The sequence below is a fragment of the Anguilla rostrata genome, chromosome 12, assembly GCF_018555375.3.
Source record: "Anguilla rostrata isolate EN2019 chromosome 12, ASM1855537v3, whole genome shotgun sequence".
NCBI classification, from domain to species: domain Eukaryota; kingdom Metazoa; phylum Chordata; class Actinopteri; order Anguilliformes; family Anguillidae; genus Anguilla; species Anguilla rostrata.
The window spans coordinates 35,169,219-35,195,595 of NC_057944.1; the positions used below are offsets into that span (position 1 = coordinate 35,169,219).

The window sequence follows — 26,377 nt, forward strand, 5'->3', positions numbered from 1 at the left end:
GGAGAAGCCTTTTACCTCATTTTCTGCTAAGGTGACTGTGGTGAGTAATTACTAAGCATTCTGCTCCTTTTGACACCATATTATTTATCATTTTTCATGATTGGATTGATCTTTTGTATTAGTTGTTAGATCTGATACCTTTTACCTCACCTTCAACTTTAGAGATGTTTACCATTTAAATTTTTTTTTAAAAATTGTTAGATTTGATTATTGATGACCTGCAAAGAATAATAATCTATGATAATGGTGAGGTTATGTGTAATTTGTGTAAAAGTTTACTGTGAAATCAAACCTGTTTTAAATACAGGTGGTCCAATTTTGCAGTACCCTATTATTGCATACAATAGCAAAGGGAAACAAAGAAATCACAAACATTTATAACAGCACTATTTCATTTGTTTAATGAATACGTTATCAAACACTGATATCACCGATGTTAATGTTACTTAACTGATACTTAATCAACCAATTAACCAAATTTAATTGATAATTAGATTTAGCTGTTTAAACACAGCCAAGCTTGATTGCAGCCAGCTCTGTTGAATCTAAATCGCACTTATATTGAACTTTCCCCTCAGAGTGAAGTACTCACCACAAAGCTTCTATAAAGTTTTGACAAAAATACTATGCCACAATCAAAGGAAATTCCTTTGAAACCTTGAATGTTTTCCGAATTAGAAAAATAATCCACTTCATTGAATGCAATTAAGTTATTCAGGTTAGCACTTTTTTTCATTATTTACTTACAGGGCAAAGAAAAACAAAAGGAAATCAACAAAGAGAAGAAATCAAAAATATCTGCTATGAACTCCCTGAATTCCACCCTCTCTCTAAATACAACTTTTGTGCGTCCCCTGTTTTTTTTCATCACCGGTTTTCATAACATGCCCCATGCCAAATACTACTATGTTTTCCTGTGCTTTGTTTTTGTGGTCACTGTGTTGGGGAACTCCTTTGTCATGTTTATTATATACACAGAGCGCAGTTTTCACACCCCAAAGTATATGGCCATTTTTAATTTGGCTGTAGCTGACTTGGGTGAAAGCACTGCTCTTATTCCAAATGTAATTTCAGTGTTTCTTTATGATTCACACTATATCTCCTTTGACACTTGCTTGGCAAACATGTTTTTTGTGTTTTTCTTTTCCAGTTTGCAGTCTTTCACTCTTACCGTTCTGGCCTATGATAGATTTGTGGCAATATGCTTGCCACTGAGATACCATGCCGTCATCACAATGCAAGCGATGGCTGTGATATTAACAGGGGTATGGGCATATAATTCAGTTTTACTGATTCTAATGGTGAGTTTAGTTACCAGGCTGTCTTTTTGTAAATCCATCGTTATAAACAGCTACTTCTGTGGTCATGGAGCCGTACGTAAATTGGCTTGCAATGACAATCTCGTAAATTCTATCGTGGGAAAACTTAATATGGTATTGCTCCTTTATTTACCTTTGATTCTGACTTTACTGTCATATGTGTTTATTGCTGACGTACTGTTTAAAATGGCCTCATGGGAAGGGCGACTTAAAGCCATTAAGACTTGTTCTGCACACCTAATGCTTGTGGCTATATATTATCTTCCAATAATGTCTACCTACCTTGCTGCAATTGCTTTTACCATTAATCCTAATGACGGCATCATTAATACATCGTTTGCAAATGCCATTACCCCCATGTTGAACCCAATCATTTATGTGCTGAACACTGAAGAGGTAAAGGAATTCTCAAAAAATATTTTCAAAAGAAAAAAAATAATAATAACCTGAACACAAATATTACGGTAGGCAGTGGCAGAGGTTAGCAATTCCTTAACCTCTTTTGATCACAAAAGCATGTAGGGCAGTTTAAAGAATTGTGCCACTAATCAGATAAAGAGACAATGCTCAGTTGCAAAACATCCTACTGGATCAGCATTGTGTAAACCTCAGATTCTCCATAATACAGTGTAATCATGTTTGTAATCATGTAATCATGCGTGTGATAGGCTTACTGCTGTAGTGCAAGCAGGATCATTTATGTACTGTTTTGTTGTGATTGTGTCTTTATTTGATGACTTGGGCTTTTCCCTTTGATCCTTCGGTATATAAGGAGAAAAATGTAAAGAAAAAATAATCCGTTTTCAGTCTGCTAATTGTTGGTTAATATATTTTATGGAACATTACGTTTCAAGTTTATAAAATTATTCTATACTTTCTATTAATTACTTTTAAAAAAGCTTAATTTTTAAAGTATGGTGAATTACAAATGTTGCTTCTGTTTTTATTCTTTGATTCTATTCTCGTGTTGTTTAGGAATAATACACTTTGCTGCAAATTAATTTGCTTAACAAATCACTTATTAGTGAAAATAATTAACTGCCAGCAGTAAGCACTTTTACAGTACAAATCTTAAACATCTGGAGACACGTTATATTTCACATGAGTAAAAGTATTTTCTCTATGAATATTTTATTTAAAGTTCCAAATAAAAAAAGTATCGTTTGTAACAAAAACAGTGAAGGAAATTTAATATCAATAGGCTCCTAATTGGTAAAAGTGTGGAGACATGGCCAATAACATTCACCATTTTGTAGATAACCATTCCAAGGCAAAGAAAATGAGTCGATTGTTGCATGTTTACCTAGCAACACCCCAGTTAATTCATTCTACTGGAGCACTAATACAAAATAAAGCACATTTATATAAATACATTACGGAAACTATGCAGACTACGCAGAAGTATAAATCAGGCTTTACTGTCTTATCAAACATTAGTTGTTCTATAGCAAATGGTCCTGGTGATAGCTAACGAGCGTTCCCACGCAATTACTATATTGTTGCAGATTTAGTTCATTGGTTGTAGCCAGCTAGCTAAATAATATCACAGACTGGTGGGTAGGCTACACTGGTGGGTTCAATACAAATTAACGGTAATTTTTTTTTCAGTCAATTAGTCAGACCGGATATTATTGTCTGCTGGGGTTCACATTTGTACAGATAGCATAATTAGAAAACCTGGGTTAGTTGGCCTAGTGCTTTGCCTGTGTTACCTTAGTTAACGTTAGCTAGCTCTCCAAATAGTTAAATGGGATGTTGCTAGCTAAACATAAGCTTTTAGACGCAGCCACTGGTTAGCTCTGTCTTGAATTATTTTGGCTTACTGGATACGTATGCACAAGCTAATAGTTTTCTCTAGAACTACAAAGGTGAGCAACAAAATCTAATTTAACGTTGGCTATTAGTTTTGAGCATCAATCAACCGCTATAACCTATTAGCCAGAGCCATCTGCTAAAGTGACCTCATATCAGTTGATCATCATCTGTGTGGCCTTTGAGGGCACTGGATTTGAACTAAATTTTTTAAATCCTTGGAAGAGAATTATTTGACGAACTGTCGCCCAGCTGGCTCTGCAAACATTGGGCTTCTAGGCGTTCGCATCTGTCCCTGAACAGCTCACATTATCTCCCAGGACCTGATTTTGCATGAAAATAACAGCCACAAATCCCAAAAACTTTTGTAATCATAAAGTCACACATAGCTAGTTAGCTTGCTGCCAAGATAAGTTACCTCACTTACAATGTCTTGACTTTTGGCTAACGGTAGTTATGATGCCTAATCAATCGGTCAGTTTAGCTAGCTACATAGGTTAACACGGAACTAAACACTATTCACTAAACATTACACATTTAATTTATTTATTAATTTATTTTTCAAAACATCCCCTCCATGAGCCGAGAATTGTAAATCCATTAAAAATGTTTACCTGCATGTTGCCCTTTAAACATTTAGGGCCATATTTACTAAGCAATGCATAAATTACCATCAGTGCCACAAAATTCTGCATTGCTGCATGTTTTCAATTTAGCGGGGTATTTACTAAGATGGTTATGTAAATGAACACAGCCGAGTTCATTTAAATGCACTGCTGACATTTAACATGTCTTGCGCATGGCAGGAAAGCATCATTTTTGTACAGCTCCATCTATGGTTAAATCGGGTTTTGGACAGGTGTCATGGATGCAATGGATAGGCACTGTCACCTCTGTTAACACGTCTCAGTAAAACTTTTTACGCACAGTTTTAATATTTCAAGTTAAAATCCGTACCCAATAGTCAACCATTCTCTCAACTTCTCTAACAGGCAACGGTTCCCAAAGATGAAGAAATCATGTTTTAAAAAGATTTTCAAAGATGTCCTCCGTTTGTAAATGTAGGGGAGAGTCACCATAAATATAACGCTTGGTAAATATAACACTGTCAATTACTTCATCTGCAATGTGGCTACTGTAGCCATTTCAGGTGTGTACATGTGCAATTCAGTCCTCTACCACCACTGAAACGGAGCAAAGTGATAACCTTTGTGGGACATATTAAAAAAAAAACCCAAAAAAAAAAAACTCTCCTTTTGAGCGAGCTAAAATTACGGAAGTAATTTTCAGGTATGAAACTTTATTTTTATTTGCAATAAATCAAATCTTACAGTATTTAAAAATGATATCTGTCCTTTAAAAGTTAGTATTTTTTACTAGGTCTGTATATGTTTACATTTCTCTTGTCACTAGAGGGCAACAGATAGAGATGGGGTCCTTTGCTTTGCATAAGGGTACATTAGCCGCGTTTCCACTGCAGGAACTTTACCCTGGAACTAGGAACCTTTTGAGGAACTCAGTGCGTTTCCACCACAGGAACTAGGGTCTAAATTTAGTTCCGGGGGCTTTATTTTACTCCCCAAAAAGTTCCTTCTGATTCCAATTTCTGATTGGTCGAGGACTTGCAGCATTTTTTTGTGTTTATTTTCAGCCGCCATGTTTAAAAATATGCAGCCGCAAACCAATTTATTTTCATAATAACTTCAAATCAAACTTGTATGTTATGCAGCGCAGTAGCCTAGTTTTGGTTATACCCTGCCAACGTCTTGGAATTATAACGTGTTCTCTTCTGTTCTTTTCTTGCTTTAGTATTGGTTTTATACATTTTTTTTAATAAAAAGCATTCGTGCTGGGACAGCATATTACGTACCAAAACATTCAAACGGATTAATTTGGTTGCTGAATATTTTCTTCCGGATTTTCTTTGTTAGCTCGTTGTAATTGACTCAAAACGTTTGATACAGTTATGTGAGGTATGCGGTAGTTCTGCGTAATTCACATTGGTGATACAGTAAAAGCAAACTGGAAATCACCTTCCGCACTTTTTGTCAGGGTAAAATAACAGGTTAATTCTAGTAATCGTCCCTTTAGCTTTTTCAGACTGCCGTAATTTTACTCTGCCATTCTTCAATTCCACAAAAAGACCAGGAAGACTATGGACTAATTTATGGTGCATGGTTCGCATCTGGAGGGCACACTTCGCTGCTCGGCTAGCAGTAACTTTGAAGGAAAGCAAACGGTGGCTGTACCACTACTAATTTAAATTTTCACGCAAGTCCGAGTTTTCGTTCTATTCTTGTCATTTTGCGATTAGCCTATATGTAATTGACGATGAGAAAGTAATCAAACAGCAAATTGTTTACAACGTGTGCATGTTTTCTGCTGTTGTTGCCAGTTATACATATAAATGTGAATGCATTCTGTCGCTTCGGATGTCAAGACATGAAAGCGAATGTTCGCATAAAAACATAATGAATGTGTTTGAGAGGATATATAAAACAGTTACAATCTGACTATTGGCCTATTATATCCTATTTGTTGCATAACAACGGTCCAAGTTCAACTACCAACGACAGTTTTGCTTGACAACAGTAAAATATGCCCAAACGGCTGCAGAAGAATATTTAAATTCCGGGTGATTAAATCGATAAAAAAAATAAATACAAAAGTAACCATATATAATCATTGTTGGTAACCCATTGTATATAAGTGGAATAAACCCCTCCGGGCTGTCTCGGTTATTAGAAAATAATGTAGGCTACTTCGGTGGTAGTATGGGGTTACAGAAGAAATCATAGAACAGATGGACCGACGACAACGTCGCTTTTTCATACGTCAATGGGCTAATTTGCTTAATCTTCGCGCGACTTTAGAACGCGGTGGAAACGCAGACAACCATGGGCTGAAGGAACCTTTTAGTTCCTTGAAAAGTAGTTCCTGGGACTAAAAGTTCCGGGTACTTTTGGTGGAAACGCGGCTATTGGCAGGACATCATCTTGCATGAAACCTGAAATCTCACCATGTGAATCCAGTTCCACAATCACTAGTTTACTCTGCTACCTTGAGATTTCTTGTTCATTAACTTGCAGAAGACGGAATTTGACTCTGGTAATTAATCTTTTTTTTTTGTTTTCTGAATAAACAAAAATATCATCCTGATAAAGTTACTGTAGTTAATGAGTTCCCCAGATTCATTACCATGGCACATGTACAGAAAACACCAGAGCAAGATGTATAAAAGGGGAGTCAGTCTTCCTCTACTGAAAATATGAAACCAGGTTGAACAAAGTGGAGAAAACCATTGACCTCATTCTCTGCCAAGGTGATTGTGGTGAGTACTTACTAAGCATTCTTCCCATTTTGAGATCATATCATTTGTCAGATTGCTGTCTTTCTTAATGGGATTGATAATTTGTTTTAGTAGATTCAAAAAACCAAAAATTGAACCTTACCTCACCTTTAACTTTGGAGATGTTTATCAAGATTGTGTTTTTTCCCCCAACGTATTTACATGAAAAATAAGCTCTGTACAAGCACTTACATTATGCTGAACTGTATAAATAATAAGTTATGTTGTGTTGTAGCCTTGTGTTGTGTTTGACTAAAGAAATCTTGGTTGAATAACTGGCAGTTTGTTTTTGACTAAGAATCAATTAGTGTAAATTTTAAAAGATTCTTTTTTCTGTATTTAAAGACATGCACTCCTATTGTCTCTTCCTTTTGGCGTAGTCTGTTTGATAACATTTATGATAGTTTACAACAGAGGGACAGCTCAAAAACTTAAAATACACCCAAGCGTTTGCAAGTAGCTGCGCTGATTCTCTCCGACTATCGAACTGAAAATATATTTGAGCGCTTGCGAAGTTTCTGCACTAATTCTCTCAGTGCTGACCTGTGATAACTAGTAGAATTGTGGAATTGACTGCATTATCTACATTCTACTCTATCTGTTTGACAGTTTATCGGGCTGATTTAACTAATCTTAATAACAACGCAAATGCAATGTTATTAGGCATGGCTCCAGCACATTCATGTCCATTGTTAAAATAAAGTAATTGTTTCAAATGGCATATTATTGCACAAAGAATAATAACCCGTAATCATGGTGAGGTTATCTGTAATTATGTATAAAAATCTAAAAAGCTTATTGTGAGAATGAACCTGTTATAAATACAAACTTCTCTAGGAATAGAGAAGTTTACATTAAGTGCAGAGTGTGTGACCATTATATACGTAAAAATTAAAATATGTAGTTGGTTATAGAAAGAGTTATTCGTTCGGAGAAACTACTGGAAAATGTGAAAAGTTTAAAAGTGCATGAAGACATAATGACAAGGTTTCTGTTATGAATCATTGAATGAATGGATGATGAATGCTACATACACATATAATTGGCGGATAGTGTTAGGTCAGTGTTGCTATTGTTAGACTTTACTTCATGTCTTGTCAACTATGTTATTTGCATGCTCTGTACCACACTCTGTACCAAAGTCAGCTTTTCTTTGTCTATCGAGAAAGATTTTAAAGAACTGCTCGAGAAGTATTGTGATGATGATGATTTTCAGGATACTAGGTAGTTTCGTTCATAAAACCTTAAATGTCTTCAGAATTTAAAAATAAGTAAACCGCATTAATTCTTTGTTACTTACAGGGCAAAGAAAAAACAAAAGAAAATCAACAAAGAGAAGAAATCAGTTAAAACTGCTATGAACTCCCTGAATTCCACCCTCTATCTAAATACAACTTTTGTGCGTCCCCCATTCTTTATCATCACTGGTTTGGATAACATGCCCCATGCCAAATACTACTATGTTTTCCTGTGCTTTGTTTTTGTGGTCTCTGTGTTGGGGAACTCATTTGTCATGTTTATTATATACACAGAGCGCAGTTTTCACACCCCAAAGTATATGGCCATTTTTAATTTGATTATAGCTGACTTGGGTGAAAGCACTGCTTTTATTCCAAATGTAATTGCAATGTTTCTTTTTGATTCACAATACATCTCCTTTGACGCTTGCTTGGCCAACATGTATTTTGTGCCTTTATTTGCCTGTTTACAGTCTCTAACTCTTACTGTTCTGGCCTATGATAGATTGGTGGCAATATGCTTGCCATTGAGATACCACACCATCATCACAATGCAAGCAATGGTTGTGATGTTAACAGTGGTGTGGGCATATGATTCAGTTTTAATGATTTTAATGGTGACTTTCATTACCAGATTGTCCTTTTGTAAATCCATTGTGGTAGAAAGCTACTTTTGTGAACATAGGCCCATATACAAATTGGCATGCAATGACAATTTTATTAATCACGTGATATCAAGAGTTCACGCGGCATTATTGCTGTATTTACCCTTTATTTTGACTGTACTCTCATATGTATTTATTGTTGGTGCACTGTCTAAAATAGCTTCATGGGAAGGGCGATTTAAAGCCATTAAGACTTGTTCTGCACACCTAATGCTAGTGGCTTTATATTATCTTCCAATAATGGGAACCCAAATTGCTCAAATAACTTCAACCCTTCAGCCTAATGGCAGGATAATTAATTTTTCCATTGCAAATTCCATTACCCCCATGATGAACCCAATCATTTATGTGCTGAACACAGAAGAGATTAAGGAATTCTCAAAAAAACTTTTCAAAAGAAAAAAAAATAACTGCAACAGAATTAAACAATCAAAATAAAGGAACAGATTTACATTAAGAGACGGCTGCTTTTTACCGTATCACAAACTGCAGTCCAGAGAGTCCAGATCCAGAGGGGGAAACAGTGGTAAAAATTCCTTAGCCTCTTTTGAACACAGAAAATGTTAAATGTTAAAATGTTATTTTGTGGAACCTTACGTTTCAGGGTCAAAGAAGAGCAACAAAATTGATTCCTAACAAAGTGTATGTAAACTTTTGACCCAGGGAAAATCTTATATAGTACATAAAAGCTGAAATAAATCTGTATCTTAGCTGTTATTTATAAAATAATTTATGGAAATAAAGTAGATAACCTAATTGATGTAACACATGAAATGTATGGTTACATGAAAAGTGTAGAGTTGTGAAAAATTGAGTTTGAATGTCTTCAGCCTAGGTGAATGTAAACTTTTGGCCTCAACTGTATGTGGTCACTGCATAACTGGGGAGGTAGAAACAGAAATGCACTTTTTCCTCCATTGCGAGAAATTATCCTTCCTGTGAGAAATATTTCAAGATCAAATAATAAATATATTCCCTGAATTTGCCAGTTTACCAAGGAGTGGTCCCAAATAGATCACATGGGCATGTTGGAAAAGAAGCATGCTTCATAAAGGTGCAAAAGCTGTATATTGCTTATACAAAATTGCCTGCAATTGCCAGTTCATTGTACAAAACACAAGAGCACGAATTAGGATCTTTGAGAGAAGGTTTGACTTTCAAGCAATCTGCCCAGTAGTGTGTACATGCTGTTTTAAATACGGTAGACATATACAGGGCTGTAGCAGTTGTCAAAGATCTGTGCCGATGCCCCTTGATGGAGAGCAGGGTGATGTTAACATTAGGGCCGATCAATTTCATTTCCTGTCTTTTGAGGATTTCAGCAAATGCAAACATTTCACGTAAAACATCGTTTTTTTGTGATTAATAAAAATACATGGCTACCCAGAGAGCAGCGCATATGTGGTCACTGCATAACACAGGAGGTGGACATAGAAATGCACTTTTTCCTCCATTGCAAGAAATTTTCCTGCCCGTGGGAAACATTCTAAGATCAAATCATAAAAATATACCTAAACCCAGAAGAAACATTTATAATTGCCATGGGTGAGAAAATAACTGCCCCAACTGTGGCAAGATACGTTATGATACGTCAGATAGCAAGGCAGTCTGAGTAACTATAAACTATCCCTACATTTCACTATCGTTAAATGTAAAATGTTAACTCTTGCTCATTCACGTATATCAAATCTTTGGCTTTAACAATATTGTTTCATTACTTCAATGCAAAAAAGCTGTTTGAATTGAATTGACCTTAAATGAATTAATCCCTCTTACCATGGAAATCACCCAATTAAGGAAAATGAACAGTTGGTTAAAATTTTGTCAGTATCTATGGAAGGGGCATACTCTGCTAAATTCATTAAACGCTCCGGACCTGACAGAGGCTGTGGTCCCTGAACAGCTCACATTATCTCCCAGGACCTGATTTTGCATGAAAATAACAGCCACAAACCCCAAAAACTTTTGTAATTATAAAGTCACACATAGCTAGTTAGCTTGCTGCCAAGATAAGTTACCTCACTTACAATGTCTTGACTTTTGGCTAACGGTAGTTATGATGCCTAATCAATCGGTCAGTTTAGCTAGCTACATAGGTTAACACCTAACTATTATTTTTCAAAACATCCTCTCTGTGAGCCCAGAATTGTAAATCCATTAAAAATGTTTACCTGCATGTTGCCCTTTAAACATTTAGGGCCATATTTACTAAGCAATGCATAAATTACCATCAGTGCCACAAAATTCTGCATTGCTGCATGTTTTCAATTTAGCGGGGTATTTACTAAGATGGTTATGTAAATGAACACAGCCGAGTTCATTTAAATGCACTGCTGACATTTAACATGTCTTGCGCATGGCAGGAAAGCATCATTTTTGTACAGCTCCATCTATGGTTAAATCAGGTTTTGGACAGGTGTCATGGATGCAATGGATAGGCACTGTCACCTCTGTTAACACGTCTCAGTAAAACCTTTTACGCACAGTTTTAATATTTCAAGTTTAAATGCGTACCCAATAGTCAACCATTCTCTCAACTTCTCTAACAGGCAACGGTTCCCAAAGATGAAGAAATCATGTTTTAAAAAGATTTTCAAAGATGTCCTCCGTTTGTAAATGTAGGGGAGAGTCGCCATAAATATAACGCTTGGTAAATATAACACTGTCAATTACTTCATCTGCAATGTGGCTACTGTAGCCATTTCAGGTTTGTACATGTCCAATTCAGTCCTCTACCACCATTGAAACGGAGCAAAGTAATAACCTTTGTGGGACATATAAAAAAAAAAATTTAAAAAAAAAAAACTCTCCTTTTGAGCGAGCTAAAATTACGGATGTAATTTTCAGGTATGAGACTTTATTTTTATTTGCAATAAATCAAATCGTACAGTATTTAAAAATGACATATTCTTTAAAAGTGTTTTTTACTAGGTCTGCATATGTTTACATTTCTCTTGTCACTAGAGGGCAACTGATAGAGATGGGGTCCTTTGCTTTGCATAAGGGTACATTGGCAGTGCATCATCTTGCATGTAACCTGAAATCTCACCATTTGAATCCAGTTCCACAATCACTAGTTTACTCTGCTACCTTGAGATTTCTTGTTCATTGACTTGCAGAAGACGGAATTTGACTCTGGTAAACAATTTTTTTTTTTTGTTTTCTAAATAAACAAAAATATCATCCTGATAGTTACTGTAGTTAATGAGTTCCCCAGATTCATTACCATGGCACATGTACAGAAAACCCCAGAGCAAGATGTATAAAAAGGGAGTCAGTCTTCCTCTACTGCAAATATGAAACCAGGTTGAACAAAGTGGAGAAAACCATTGACCTCATTCTCTGCCAAGGTGATTTTGGTGAGTACTTACTAAGCATTCTTCCCATTTTGAGATCATATCATTTGTCAGATTGCTGTCTTTCTTAATGGGATTGATAATTTGTTTTAGTAGATTCAAAAAACCAAAAATTGAACCTTACCTCACCTTTAACTTTGGAGATGTTTATCAAGATTGTGGTTTTTCCCCCAACGTATTTACATGAAAAATAAGCTCTGTACAAGCACTTACATTATGCTGAACTGTATAAATAATAAGTTATGTTGTGTTGTAGCCTTGTGTTGTGTTTGACTAAATAAATCTTGGTTGAATAACTGGCAGTTTTTTTTTGACTAAGAATCGATTAGTGTAAATTTTAAAAGATTCTTTTTGCCGTATTTAAAGACATGCACTCCTATTGTCTCTTCCTTTTGGCGTAGTCTGTTTGATAACATTTATGATAGTTTACAACAGAGGGACAGCTCAAAAACTTAAAATACACCCAAGCGTTTGCTGCGCTGATTCTCTCCGACTATCAAACTGAAAATATATTTGAGCGCTTGCAAAGTTTCTGCACTAATTCTCTCAGTGCTGACCTGTGATAACTAGTAGAATTGTGGAAATGACTGCATTATCTACATTCTACTCTATCTGTTTGACAGTTTATCGGGCTGATTTAACTAATCTTAATAACAACGCAAATGCAATGTTATTAGGCATGGCTCCAGCACATTCATGTCCATTGTTAAAATAAAGTAATTGTTTCAAATGGCATTTTATTGCACAAAGAATAATAACCTGTAATCATGGTGAGGTTATCTGTAATTATGTATAAAAATCTAAAAAGCTTATTGTGAGAATGAACCTGTTATAAATACAAACTTCTCTAGAATAGAGAAGTTTACATTAAGTGCAGAGTGTGTGACCATTATATACGTAAAAATTAAAGTATGTAGTTGGTTATAGAAAGAGTTATTAGTTCGGAGAAACTACTGGAAAATGTGAAATAAGTTTAAAAGTGCATGAAGACATAATGACAACGTTTCCGTTATGAATTATTGAATGAATGGATGATGAATGCTACATACACATATAATTGGTGGATAGTGTTAGGTCAGTGTTGCTATTGTTAGACTTTATACTTCATGTCTTGTCAACTATGTTATTTGCATGCTCTGTACCACACTCAGTACTTGACCTAAAAAGTCAGCTTCTCTTTGTCGGTAGTTTATGAGGTAGTTTCGTTCATAAAGCCTTAAATGTCTTCAGAATTTAAAAATAACTTAACCGCATTAATTTTTTGTTACTTACAGGGCAAAGAAAAAACAAAAGAAAATCAACAAAGAGAAGAAATCAGTTAAAACTGCTATGAACTCCCTGAATTCCACCCTCTATCTAAATACAACTTTTGTGCGTCCCCCGTTTTTTTTCATTGATGGTTTGGATAACATGCCTCATGCCAAATACTACTATGTTTTCCTGTGCTTTGTTTTTCTGGTCTCTGTGTTGGGGAACTCATTTGTCATGTTTATTATATACACAGAGCGCAGTTTTCACACCCCAAAGTATATGGCCATTTTAAATTTGATTATAGCTGACTTGGGCGAAAGCACTGCTTTTATTCCAAATGTAATTGCAATGTTTCTTTTTGATTCACAATACATCTCCTTTGACGCTTGCTTGGCCAACATGTATTTTGTGCCTTTATTTGCCTGTTTACAGTCTCTAACTCTTACTGTTATGGCCTATGATAGATTGGTGGCAATATGCTTGCCATTGAGATACCACACCATCATCACAATGCAAGCAATGGTTGTGATGTTAACAGTGGTGTGGGCATATGATTCAGTTTTAATGATTTTAATGGTGATTTTCATTACCAGATTGTCCTTTTGTAAATCCATTGTGGTACAGAGCTACTTTTGTGAACATGGGCCCGTATACAAATTGGCATGCAATGACAATTTTATTAATCACGTGATATCAAGAGTTAACGCAGCATTATTGCTGTATTTACCCTTTATTTTGACTGTAATCTCATATGTATTTATTGTTGGTGCACTGTCTAAAATAGCTTCATGGGAAGGGCGATTTAAAGCCATTAAGACTTGTTCTGCACACCTAATGCTGGTGGCTTTATATTATCTTCCAATAATGGGAACCCAAATTTCTGGACTAACATCAACCATTCAGCCTAATGGCAGGATAATTAATTTGTCCATTGCTAATGCCATTACCCCCATGATGAACCCAATCATTTATGTGCTGAACACAGAAGAGATTAAGGAATTCTCAAAAAAACTTTTCAAAAGAAAAAAAAAAAACTGCAACAGAATTAAACAATCAAAATAAAGGAACAGATTTATATTAAGAGACGGCTGCTTTTTACCGTATCACAAACTGCAGTCCAGAGAGTCCAGATCCAGAGGGGGAAACAGTGGTAAAAATTCCTTAGCCTCTTTTGAACACAGAAAATGTTAAATGTTAAAATGTTATTTTGTGGAACCTTACGTTTCAGGGTCAAAGAAGAGCAACAAAATTGATTCCTAACAGTGTATGTAAACTTTTGACGCAGGGAAAATCTTATATAGTACATAAAAGCTGAAATAAATCTGCATCTTAGCTGTTATTTATAAATGACTTCTTATGGAAATAAAGTAGATAACCTAATTGATGTAACACAGGAAATGTATGGTTACATGTAGAGTGTAGAGTTGTGAAAAATTGAGTTTGAATGTCTTCAGCCTAGGTGAATGTAAACTTTTGGCCTCAACTGTATGTGGTCACTGCATAACTGGGGAGGTAGAAACAGAAATGCACTTTTTCCTCCATTGCGAGAAAGTATCCTTCCTGTGAGAAATATTTCAAGATCAAATAATAAATATATTCCCTGAATTTGTCAATTTACCAAGGAGTGGTCCCAAATAGATCACATGGGCATGTTGGAAAAGAAGCATGCTTCATAAAGGTGCAAAAGCTGTATATTGCTTATACAAAATTGCCTGCAATTGCCAGAACATTGTACAAAGCACAAGCGCATGAATTAGGATCTTTGAGAGAAGGTTTGACTTTCAAGCAATCTGCCCAGTAGTGTGTACATGCTGTTTCAAATATGGTAGACATATACAGGGCTGTAGCAGTTGTCCAAGATCTGTGCCGGTGCCCCTTGATGGAGAGCAGGGTGATGTTAACATTAGGGCCGATCAATTTCATTTCCTGTCTTTTGAGTATTTCAGCAAATGCAAACATTTCACGTAAAACATCGTTTTTTTGTGATTAATAAAAATACATGGCTACCCAGAGAGCAGCGTATATGTGGTCACTGCATAACACAGGAGGTGGACATAGAAATGCACTTTTTCCTCCATTGCAAGAAATTTTCCTGCCCGTGGGAAACATTCTAAGATCAAATCATAAAAATATAAAAATATACCTAAACCCTGAAGAAACTTTTATAATTGCCATGGGTGAGAAAATAACTGCCCCAACTGTGGCAAGATACGTTATGATACGTCAGATAGCAAGGCAGTCTGAGTAACTATAAACTACCCCTACATTTCACTATCGTTAAATGTAAAATATTAACTCTTGCTCATTCATGTATATCAAATCTTTGGCTTTAACAATATTGTTTCATTACTTCAATGCAAAAAAGCTGTTTGAATTGAATTGACCTTAAATGAATTAATCCCTCTTACCATGGAAATCACCTAATTAAGGAAAATGAACAGTTGGTTAAAATTTTGTCAGTATCTATGGAAGGGGCATACTCTGCTAAATTCATTAAACGCTCCTGACCTGGCAGAGGCTGGGCACCCACAGTTTGGCCATCACTGCTGTGTAAATACATGTGTATTCAGAACACAGAAGTGATCTATAGAGGAATATTTTGGACAAAATTAAATAAATAAATACATCATGAAATAAATAAATGCATACATCATGAAATGTGAGTATAAATAATTAAATGTGGCAAGAAAGGTATTTATTTATTTGTTCGTTTATTTGTTTATTTCAATGAGGCTACGTGCGACATGAAATAAGGATTGAAATTAAAACCGTCACTTTTATTTATTTCAATGACACTATGTCACAATGACGCGTAATTGAAATAAATAAATAATAAAATAAATAAATATGTACATTTCATGCCACATTTAATTATTTATGCTCACATTTCATGATGTATTTATTTTTGTCCGAAATATTCCTCTGTAGTGATCATGCATTCATGTGTTGAATAGGTGTGAGGAGATGTTTGTGAATGAATATCCCTGTAAACCATTTTTATTGTAGAATGGCAAATTTTGTAGCTTACAAAAGGTTGATCTAACAGTATGAAAGAAATGAAATTTAGGATACAAGCTCAAACATTCATTTTTACGTATATTTTTCACTTTATTCAGATGAGTGGTAGTCGAGATGCCTACAGATAGAGATGGGGTCCTTTCCCTTGCTCATGGGTGTAATTAAGGTACATCATTTTTTATTTAAGCTGTATTTAACCAGAATAACATACTCTGCTTTCCTGATATTACTTGTTCATTAAACGATCAGGGATCAGATTTGGGTAACTAAGCTTGTTTTGTTTTGTTTAATAAACAAAAACACTGTCCTGATAAAGCTAATGAGTTCCCCAGGTTCGTTTCCATGGCAATCACACAGAAAACTGCAGAACAAGATGTATAAAAGGAGAGTGAATGTTCCTGTGCTGTAAATATGCAACCAGGCTGAACAAACTGGAGAAGCCTTTTACCTCATTTTCTGCTAAGGTGACTGTGGTGAGTAATTACAAAGCATTCTGCTCCTTTTGACGTCATATTATTTATCATTTTTCATGATTGGATTGATCTTTTGTATTAGTTGTTAGATCTGATACCCTTTACCTCACCTTCAACTTTAGAGATGTTTACCATTAAAAATTTTTTTTAAAACATGCTGATTGTTAGATTTGATTCTTGATGTCCTGCACAAATAATAATAATCTATGACAATGGTGAGGTTATGTGTAATTTGTGTAAAAGTTTACTGTGAAATCAAACCTGTTTTAAATACAGGTGGTCCAATTTTGCAGTACCTGAAAGTGCATACTGGCAGGAATATAAAAGATTACATTAACAAGTACAGAGTCTGTGACCATTATATACATCATGTTTGTGAAATAAGAATGTGAAATAAGTAGTGCAAGAAGACACAACAAGAGTTTCTTTTCCTTAGCCTTCTTTGCCATTTTAATTGGCTTGAAAGTATTTCCCCTGATTTCCTCTATTATTGCATACAATAGCAAAGGGAAACAAAGAAATCACAAACATTTATAACAGCACTATTTCATTTGTTTAATGAATACGTTATCAAACACTGATATCACTGATGTTAATGTTACTTAACTGACACTTAATCAACCAATTAACCAGATTTAATTGATAATTAGATTTAGCTGTTTAAACACAGCCAAGCTTGATTGCAGCCAGCTCGGTTGAATCTAAATCTCACTTATATTGAACCCTACCATCAGAATGAAGTACTCACCACAAAGCTTCTATAAAGTTTTGACAAAAATACTATGCCACAATCAAAGGAAATTCCTTTGAAACCTTGAATGTTTTCTGAATTAGAAAAAATAATCCACTTCATTGAATGCAATTAAGTTACTCAGGTTTCACTTTTTTTCTTTTTTTCCTTACAGGGCAAAGAAAAACAAAAGGCAAGCCACAAAGAGAAGAAATCAAAAACATCTGCTATGAACTCCCTGAATTCTACCCTCTCTCTAAATACAACTTTTGTGCGTCCCCCGTTTTTTTTCATCACCGGTTTTCATAACATGCCCCATGCCAAATACTACTATATTTTCCTGTGCTTTGTTTTTGTGGTCACTGTGTTGGGGAACTCCTTTGTCATGTTTATTATATACACAGAGCGCAGCTTTCACACCCCAAAGTATATGGCCATTTTTAATTTGATTATAGCTGACTTGGGTGAAAGCACTGCTTTTATTCCAAATGTAATTGCAATGTTTCTTTTTGATTCACAATACATCTCCTTTGACGCTTGCTTGGCCAACATGTTTTTTGTGCTTTTATTTGCCTGTTTACAGTCTCTAACTCTTACTGTTCTCGCCTATGATAGATTGGTGGCAATATGCTTTCCATTGAGATACCATGCCATCATCACAATGCAAGCAATGGTTGTGATGTTAACAGTGGTGTGGGCATATGATTCAGTTTTAATGATTTTAATGGTGACTTTCATTACCAGATTGTCCTTTTGTAAATCCATTGTAGTACAAAGCTGCTTTTGTGAACATGGGCCCGTATACACATTGGCATGCAATGACAATTTTATTAATCACGTGATATCAAGAGTTCACGTGGCATTATTGCTGCATTTACCCTTTATTTTGACTGTAATCTCATATGTATTTATTGCTGGTGCACTGTCTAAAATAGCTTCATCAGAAGGGCGATTTAAAGCCATTAAGACTTGTTCTGCACACCTAATGCTGGTGGCTTTATATTATCTTCCAATAATGGGAACCCACATTGCTGGACTAACTTCAACCCTTCATCTTAATACCAGGATAATGAATTTGTCCATTGCAAATTCCATTACCCCCATGATGAACCCAATCATTTATGTGCTGAACACTGAAGAGATTAAGGAATTCTCAAAAAAAATTTTCAAAAGAAAAAAAAAAAAACTGCAACAGAATTAAACAATCAAAATAAAGGAACAGATTTATATTAAGAGACGGCTGCTTTTTACCGTATCACAAACAGCAGTCCAGAGAGTCCAGATCCAGAGGGGGAAACAGTGGTAAAAATTCCTTAGCCTCTTTTGAACACAGAAAATGTTAAATGTTAAAATGTTATTTTGTGGAACCTTACGTTTCAGGGTCAAAGAAGAGCAACAAAATTGATTCCTAACAAAGTGTATGTAAACTTTTGACCCAGGGAAAATCTTATATAGTACATAAAAGCTGAAATAAATCTGTATCTTAGCTGTTATTTATAAATTACCTCTTATGGAAATCAAGTAGATAACCTAATTGATGTAACACAGGAAATGTATGGTTACATGAAAAGTGTAGAGTTGTGAAAAATTGAGTTTGAATGTCTTCAGCCTAGGTGAATGTAAACTTTTGGCCTCAACTGTATGTGGCCACTGCATAACTGGGGAGGTAGAAACAGAAATGCACTTTTTCCTCCATTGCGAGAAATTATCCTTCCTGTGAGAAATATTTCAAGATCAAATAATAAATATATTCCCTGAATTTGCCAATTTACCAAGGAGTGGTCCCAAATAGATCACATGGGCATGTTGGAAAGGAAGCATCCTTCATAAAGGTGCAAAAGCTGTATATTGCTTATATAAAATTGCCTGCAATTGCCAGTACATTGTACAAAACACAAGAGCATGAATTAGGATCTTTGAGAGAAGGTTTGACTTTCAAGCAATCTGCCCAGTAGTGTGTACATGCTGTTTTAAATACGGTAGACATATACAGGTCTGTAGCAGTTGTCAAAGATCTGTGCCGATGCCCCTTGATGGAGAGCAGGGTGATGTTAACATTAGGGCCGATCAATTTCATTTCCTGTCTTTTGAGGATTTCAGCAAATGCAAACATTTCACGTAAAACATCGTTTTTTTGTGATTAATAAAAATACATGGCTACCCAGAGAGCAGCGTATATGTGGTCACTGCATAACACAGGAGGTGGACATAGAAATGCACTTTTTCCTCCATTGCAAGAAATTTTCCTGCCCGTGGGAAACATTCTAAGATCAAATCATAAAAATATACCTAAACCCTGAAGAAACATTTATAATTGCCATGGGTGAGAAAATAACTGCCCCAACTGTGGCAAGATACGTTATGATACGTCAGATAGCAAGGCAGTCTGAGTAACTATAAACTATCCCTACATTTCACTATCGTTAAATGTAAAATGTTAACTCTTGCTCATTCACGTATATCAAATCTTTGGCTTTAACAATATTGTTTCATTACTTCAATGCAAAAAAGCTGTTTGAATTGAATTGACCTTAAATGAATTAATCCCTCTTACCATGGAAATCACCCAATTAAGGAAAATGAACAGTTGGTTAAAATTTTGTCATTATCTATGGAAGGGGCATACTCTGCTAAATTCATTAAACGCTCTGGACCTGACAGAGGCTGTGGTCCCTGAACAGCTCACATTATCTCCCAGGACCAGATTTTGCATGAAAATAACAGCCACAAACCCCAAAAACTTTTGTAATTATAAAGTCACACATAGCTAGTTAGCTTGCTGCCAAGATAAGTTACCTCACTTACAGTGTCTTGACTTTTGGCTAACGGTAGTTATGATACCTAATCAATCGGTCAGTTTAGCTAGCTACATAGGTTAACACCGAACTAAACATTATTCACTAAACATTACATATTTATTTTGTAGTTGGGGGCGGGGCGGGGGGGGGGGGCTTATTTTTCAAAACATCCTCTCCGTGAGCCCAGAATTGTAAATCCATTAAAAATGTTTACCTGCATGTTGCCCTTTAAACATTTAGGGCCATATTTACTAAGCAATGCATAAATTACCATTAGTGCCACAAAATTCTGCATTGCTGCATGTTTTCAATTTAGCTGGGTATTTACTAAAATGGTTATGTAAATGAACACAGCCGAGTTCATTTAAATGCACTGCTGACATTTAACATGTCTTGCGCATGGCAGGAAAGCATCATTTTTGTACAGCTCCATCTATGGTTAAGTCGGGTTTTGGACAGGTGTCAGGATCCATGGATGCAATGGATAGGCACTGTCACCTCTGTTAACACGTCTTACAGTATTTAAAAATGATATATCCTTTAAAAGTGTTTTTTACTAGGTCTGAATATGTTTACATTTCTCTTGTCACTAGAGGGCAACTGATAGAGATGGGGTCCTTTGCTTTTGTTACGTTCGCGTGTGGGATGCGGGCGTGCGTTTTTCTCCCCTCTTTCGTTCTGCTCTCTCTCGGTTGCTGTCATTTCCGCAGGAGTCCGTGTGCCGCCCTTCGTTATTCCCATTGGTCATCCCCGCTGTCCATCATCAGAGTTCTCCCGCTCATTCCCCCCATCCGCCAATCAACTCCCTCCTGCAATCATGTCTCCCCCAATCATGCCTCAGCTCTCAATTTAAAATATCCCCATTTCGTTCCTGCAGGAGCCTTCCGTTTCCTCATTTGTGCTGTGTGTTTGGGCAAATGCTAGGTTGTGTGTGTTATTGAGAGAGTTGTGTGGTCTAAAATTTCGTCCTCCCTGTTTCGCTTCAGAGACCAGTGTTAGGTAAGTTCCGGGGGCCCCTATACACGTGTTGACACGTAGGGTAAGGGCTCTGTCTAAATACATTAGTTTAGTGGTGGTGTCGCCCCCTGTATTTATGACTGCGGGTCGCAGTTAGGTTAGTTAGACAAGTTTGTTTTCTGCATTGTTAATAGGTTAGTTATATTGCAAAATCGTAGTTAGGGTATTTGTTTGTTATTTTCGGCACCACTCCCTTTTTTTTTGTACTGGTCTCGGTCGTGTGTCTTGACGTGTTTTATGTTTGGAAATGTCTGTAAATACTTGTAAATAGCCCCCCCCCCACACACACAGTAAAATCCCTTTCACCGTAGTCCGCCTTGTGTGTCTCATTATTCTCACAAGAAAGCTTATATATATTTAGTTACATCTCCTGGTGCCAAATATCAAACATAATTTAAAATATTGCACCCTTAACCCCTAGAAGGGTCGTAACAATTGGGGGCTCGTCCGGGATATAAGCAGCTTGTGAGGGTAATTCCTTGTGACTATTAACTGGGAAGTGTATACATATATATATATATATACATTTTTTTTTTCTTTCTCCCTGGGAGTTTTGGCTCCGGTTGTGATATATTGGTTGGGTAGTGGCGTTTTACTGTCACCTGTTGGCGGAAACTGTATTGGTACTTTGTATTTCGTATTGGTATATTGGAAACGGTATTTGTTACTGTGTCATAGATTTAGTGTGGATGACTCGCTCTCTCTTAGTTTATGGATTATTGGTGTTGGCTTGTGCCCGATTTGTGAAAGTGAATGTATTCGAGCCGTAGCAAAGGCTTCACTGAGTTGCATAAGAATCCACGCGTTAATGAGTTTCTGCTTCGTCCGTCCTTTTCTACCTTGCGTTCTCTTTTGAGGGAGGAATTGGTCCTACTCGCTCGTCATTGGGGTGAGCCTAGAGAACTGTGTACTGGGCGATACAGTGTTTTTGAACTTCGGCAGCATCTGACTGAGCTCGCAGTGGAGCGAGGGATTTTGAAAGTGGAAACGATGGCCACCGAGATGACGGAGGCTGATTTTAAATTAAGACTCGCTGAATTGGAGTTTAAGAAAATACAGCTAGAAAATGACAAGCAGCTTGAACTTGCTAGAATTAATGCCAGCTCAAAGAGCGAGAATTGGCTTTAGCTGAGGTGAAACAAAAGGATGCGGCACAGCTCAAGACCGAGAATTGGCTTTAGCTGAGGAGAAACAAAAAGACGCGGCGGCCTATCGAAATCAGCGCTTGAGTTTGGTTACGGAAGGAAAACTTGATGCCTCTGTATTGTCTGTTGAAGGGGAGGATTCTCATTCACCTGTCCATAGTAGCGCTGTGCACAATCTAAAATTGGTTCCTAAATTTAATGAACGTGATTTGGATACCTTCTTTATACTCTTTGAAAGGCTAGCAGCAAACCGAGAATGGTCGGAGGCTGATAAAATTCTTTTGCTCCAGTGTGTTGTAGTGGGAAAGGCTCAAGAGGTATTTTCCGCCCTTGATACGGAAACCCTGGCGTCCTATGAGCAAGTCAAGGATGCAATTCTGAAGGCTTATGAATTGGTCCCCGAAGCCTACCGGCAAAATTCAGAACATTTAGACGAGGGGACCAGCAGACTCATGTGGAGTTCGTGCGAGATTTGGTAATCCAGTTCGATCGCTGGAGGAAATCCTCCAAAGCCACTTCATACGGGGAACTTTGTGATTTGTTAGTCCTAGAGCAATTTAAAAACACTGTGTCAGAGCAAATCGCTACTCACTTGAGCGAGCGTGGCGTACTTAAGCCCATGGATGCTGCGGTGATGGCTGACAATTACGCACTGACCCATAAGCATGGTTTTGGCGGTTTTCGGCCCCGTGCAAATAGTCCTCATACCCAGAGTGAGACGCTTACAGGCTCGGCACACTCTAGATCGCCAGTCATGAACCAGACTGGCAGCGGATTTGTAAATCCAAGAGAGGAGCGATTGTGCTTCTTTTGTAAAAAACCTGGTCACCGTATTGCTGATTGCAGGGCATGGCAGAGCAAAAACAAAACATCCCAAGCACTCAAGCCCACGGGTTTTGTTAGAACAGTCTCCCAGACATCTCCCCTGATTGCCCCTGAAAAGAAAACTGACTCTGGCTATGAGCCGTTCCTTTTCGAGGGTCTGATATCTCTTCCTGGTGCGCCGGCTGATCAAAAATCTGTGCGGTTTCTCCGAGATACCGGTGCGTCACAGTCGTTCATGTTGGCTGATGTGTTGCCCGTGTCCGAAGTAACTTCCAGTGGCGCGAATGTGATCGTTCAGGGAATTGAGATGGGGTATAAATCTCTTCCGTTACACAGAGTGCATGTTGACACGGAGTTGGCCTCAGGATGTTTTAATGTTGCTGTGTGTTCCGCTCTACCTGTCGTAGGCGTGACGTTTATTATGGGAAACGATATTGCTGGTGGTAAAGTGCGTCCTCTCCCGGAGGTTGTAGAACAGCCCAACACATGTCTTATGTCCCAAGCCATGTCTGAGGTGTTTCCGGCCTGCGTGCTCACTCGTGCTCAAGCACGGAAGCAGGGGGAAGATATTAATTTATCGGAATCGGTGTTAGCACCCCCTGGTGATGTTGATGAGTCAGAAACTGAGTCTCCAGTTTTACATAGCGAGATGCTTAAAACTGAGACCTTACCGAGTGAGCTGGAGGAGGCGAACGAAAGGCAATCGCTTAATTCACAGTCAGAATTGCCCTCTCTTGTACTGCCTGTCACTCGTGAAAATCTTGTTTCTGCTCAGCAGTTTGATCAGTCACTGCGTCAGTGTTTTGACGCGGCTGTCACACCCGAAGCGGCCAAAAAGATGACCGTAGCTTATTTTGTGGACAATGGAATGTTGATTCGGAAGTGGTCTTCTCCTGTTGCTGCTGGTATGGAGTGGGGCGTGACCTATCAGATTGTAGTGCCCGTTGCTTACCGACCGCAAGTGTTATCCTTGGCACATGAAAACCCATGGTCTGGTCATATGGGAGTTACAAAGACGTATAACCGTGTGCTAAAGCATTTTTTTTGGCCTGGACTTAAAAATGCTGTAGCGAAACACTGTAGATCATGTCATGTTTGTCAGATCACTGGAAAACCTAATCAGGTTATTCCTCCGGCCCCTCTCTGTCCAATTCCTGTAATGGGTGAGCCCTTCCAGCACGTAATTGTGGATTGTGTGGGACCCCTCCCCAAGGCAAAATCTGGTCAACAGTTCCTCCTTACCATTATGTGTATAGCGACCAGATTTCCTGAGGCTATTCCTCTGCGTACAATTACCGCTAAAACGGTGATTAAAGCACTGACCAAATTTTTCTCTATATTTGGTTTTCCAAAAATTATTCAGACAGATCAAGGCACTAATTTTCTTTCCAAGCACTTTAAACAGTTCTTACATTCTCTGTCCATTACGCATCGAGTTTCTAGTGCGTATCATCCCGAGTCGCAGGGTGCACTGGAACGGTGGCACCAAACACTCAAGTCTGCTCTCCGCAAATACTGTCTGGAGACGGGAACAGGTTGGGATGAGGCTGTGCCCTTTGCATTGTTTGCTTTGAGAGAAGCGGTACAAGAATCGTTAGGGTTCAGTCCAGCTGAACTGGTGTTTGGACATGCGGTACGAGGTCCTTTAAAGGTTTTAAAAGAACAGTTTATGTCTGATGACTCGTCCTCCCAGTCTAATGTGTTGGATTGTGTCAGTCAGTTTAAAGAGCGGTTACACGATGCCTGCTTGCTTGCCAAAGAGGCGCTTTATTCCTCACAAGGGACTATGAAGCGTCGGTATGACGAGAAGGCTGTAGTGCGCTCTTTCAAGCCGGGAGATCAGGTCCTGGTGTTACTGCCTGTTCTTGGATCTGCTCTGTCGGCTCGCTTTTCTGGTCCATACACTGTGGAAGAGAAACTTAGTGAAACGGATTATGTAATCCGAACACCCGACCGCAAGCGCCAGTCTCGTGTTTGCCACATTAATATGCTCAAAACATATCATGTTAGAGAGACACCCCGTCGGAGGACGGGAAGGAGGTATTACCTGTTTCTATTGTTAGTCCTGCCCTTATAACCTCCCGTCTATGTTGTGCAGAAGATGAAGATGGTCTTGTGCTTCGGAACGCACCTCAACAGTGCGCTAGACTAACAAATTCTGAGTCCTTGTTAAACTTGTCTTCCCATCTGGCTCATTTATTAGATAATCAGTGCGGTGATATAGTTCAGTTAATCGGTGACTATCCGGCACTTTTGGTGACATCCCCTCTCAGACAACTGTCTTGCAGCATGACATTGATGTGAATGGCTCGGTTCCCATTAGACAACATCCATACCGTATCAATGCTGTAAAACGGGATGCTATGAAACAGGAAGTGCAGTATCTCTTAGACAATGAATTGGCTAAGCCCAGCTCCAGTCCCTGGAGTTCACCCTGTCTTCTTGTCCCAAAGTCCGACGGTACAGCACGTTTCTGTACAGACTTTCGCAAGGTAAATGCGATTACAGTGCCAGACTCCTACCCTCTGCGAGGATGGAGGACTGCATCGACAACATTGGTTCCGCAAAATTCGTGACTAAACTCGACCTACTTAAGGGGTATTGGCAGGTTCCTTTGACACCCCGTGCCTCTGAAATTTCTGCCTTCGTCACCCCAGATGACTTTCTGCAATATAATGTTTTGGCATTTGGACTTCGCAACGCCCCCGCCACCTTTCAGCGGTTGGTGAATACAGTCCTAGCTGGTGTACCTGATTGCTATGCGTATTTGGATGATTTGGTTGTAAAGTCGGACAGTTGGTCCGATCACATTCAAGTATTGCGAATAGTGTTCGACAGGTTGGGCAAAGCAACGCTCACTCTGAACCTGGCCAAGTGCGAATTTGGTAAAGCGACCGTAACCTACCTGGGGAAACAGGTGGGTCGAGGTCAGGTCCGTCCAGTTGAAGCGAAGGTTGCTGCCATCGCTGAGTTTCCTGCGCCCACCACAAGGCGTGAACTACGCCGGTTTCTCGGAATGGCAGGTTATTATAGAAGTTTTTGTAGAAACTTCTCTGTGGTTGTCGCCCCTTTGACTAGTGCCCTCAGTGTGATTAGACATTTTGAATGGACCCCAGATTGTCAGCACGCCTTTGAAAGTGTTAAGGCGTTGTTATGTAGTGCCCCTGTGCTCGCTGCCCCAGACTTCGCACTACCGTTTCAGTTAGAGGTTGATGCGAGTGCCCTGGGAGCTGGTGCCGTGCTTCTGCAGGAAGATGCGGAAGGAGTTGATCACCCTGTCTGTTTTTTTTCCCGGAAGTTTAATAAGCACCAGATACGATATTCCACCATTGAGAAGGAGGCGCTTGCGCTGCTATTATCATTGCAGTTCTTCGAAGTCTA

General features: G+C 38.0%; 6 protein-coding genes across 6 annotated transcripts in view; 4 read left to right on the plus strand and 2 right to left on the minus strand.

Annotated features, from left to right (window-relative positions):
- Positions 1–26,377, minus strand: part of LOC135236186 (olfactory receptor 52E8-like) — a 126,073-nt gene that overhangs the window by 54,198 nt on the left and 45,498 nt on the right. The window lies entirely within an intron of this gene.
- LOC135236188 (olfactory receptor 52E8-like) overlaps positions 1–26,377 on the minus strand; it is a 121,212-nt gene that overhangs the window by 49,324 nt on the left and 45,511 nt on the right. The gene's annotated exons all lie outside the window — the stretch shown is intronic.
- On the plus strand, positions 765–2,085 carry LOC135236754 (olfactory receptor 52E8-like). The gene has a single exon (XM_064303268.1). It carries the CDS (start codon positions 804–806, stop codon positions 1,767–1,769), a length of 966 nt encoding a protein of 321 aa, XP_064159338.1. The 5' UTR covers positions 765–803; the 3' UTR covers positions 1,770–2,085.
- LOC135236690 (olfactory receptor 1E16-like) lies at positions 6,415–8,821 on the plus strand. The gene is made up of 2 exons (XM_064303179.1): positions 6,415–6,462; positions 7,783–8,821. The coding sequence occupies exon 2, from the start codon at positions 7,838–7,840 to the stop codon at positions 8,819–8,821; it is 984 nt and encodes a 327-aa protein (XP_064159249.1). The 5' UTR covers positions 6,415–6,462; positions 7,783–7,837.
- On the plus strand, positions 12,997–14,223 carry LOC135236197 (olfactory receptor 1E16-like). The gene has a single exon (XM_064302431.1). The coding sequence runs from the start codon at positions 13,069–13,071 to the stop codon at positions 14,050–14,052; it is 984 nt and encodes a 327-aa protein (XP_064158501.1). The 5' UTR covers positions 12,997–13,068; the 3' UTR covers positions 14,053–14,223.
- On the plus strand, positions 17,394–19,399 carry LOC135236075 (olfactory receptor 1-like). Its single transcript, XM_064302246.1, has one exon. It carries the CDS (start codon positions 17,441–17,443, stop codon positions 18,410–18,412), a length of 972 nt encoding a protein of 323 aa, XP_064158316.1. The 5' UTR covers positions 17,394–17,440; the 3' UTR covers positions 18,413–19,399.

What these genes read in the sequence shown, in the direction of transcription:
- LOC135236075 (XM_064302246.1), top strand. Translation starts at nt 17,441, where the DNA reads ATGAACTCCCTGAATTCTACCCTCTCTCTAAATACAACTTTTGTGCGT.
- LOC135236690 (XM_064303179.1), top strand. Translation starts at nt 7,838, where the DNA reads ATGAACTCCCTGAATTCCACCCTCTATCTAAATACAACTTTTGTGCGT.
- LOC135236197 (XM_064302431.1), top strand. Translation starts at nt 13,069, where the DNA reads ATGAACTCCCTGAATTCCACCCTCTATCTAAATACAACTTTTGTGCGT.
- LOC135236754 (XM_064303268.1), top strand. Translation starts at nt 804, where the DNA reads ATGAACTCCCTGAATTCCACCCTCTCTCTAAATACAACTTTTGTGCGT.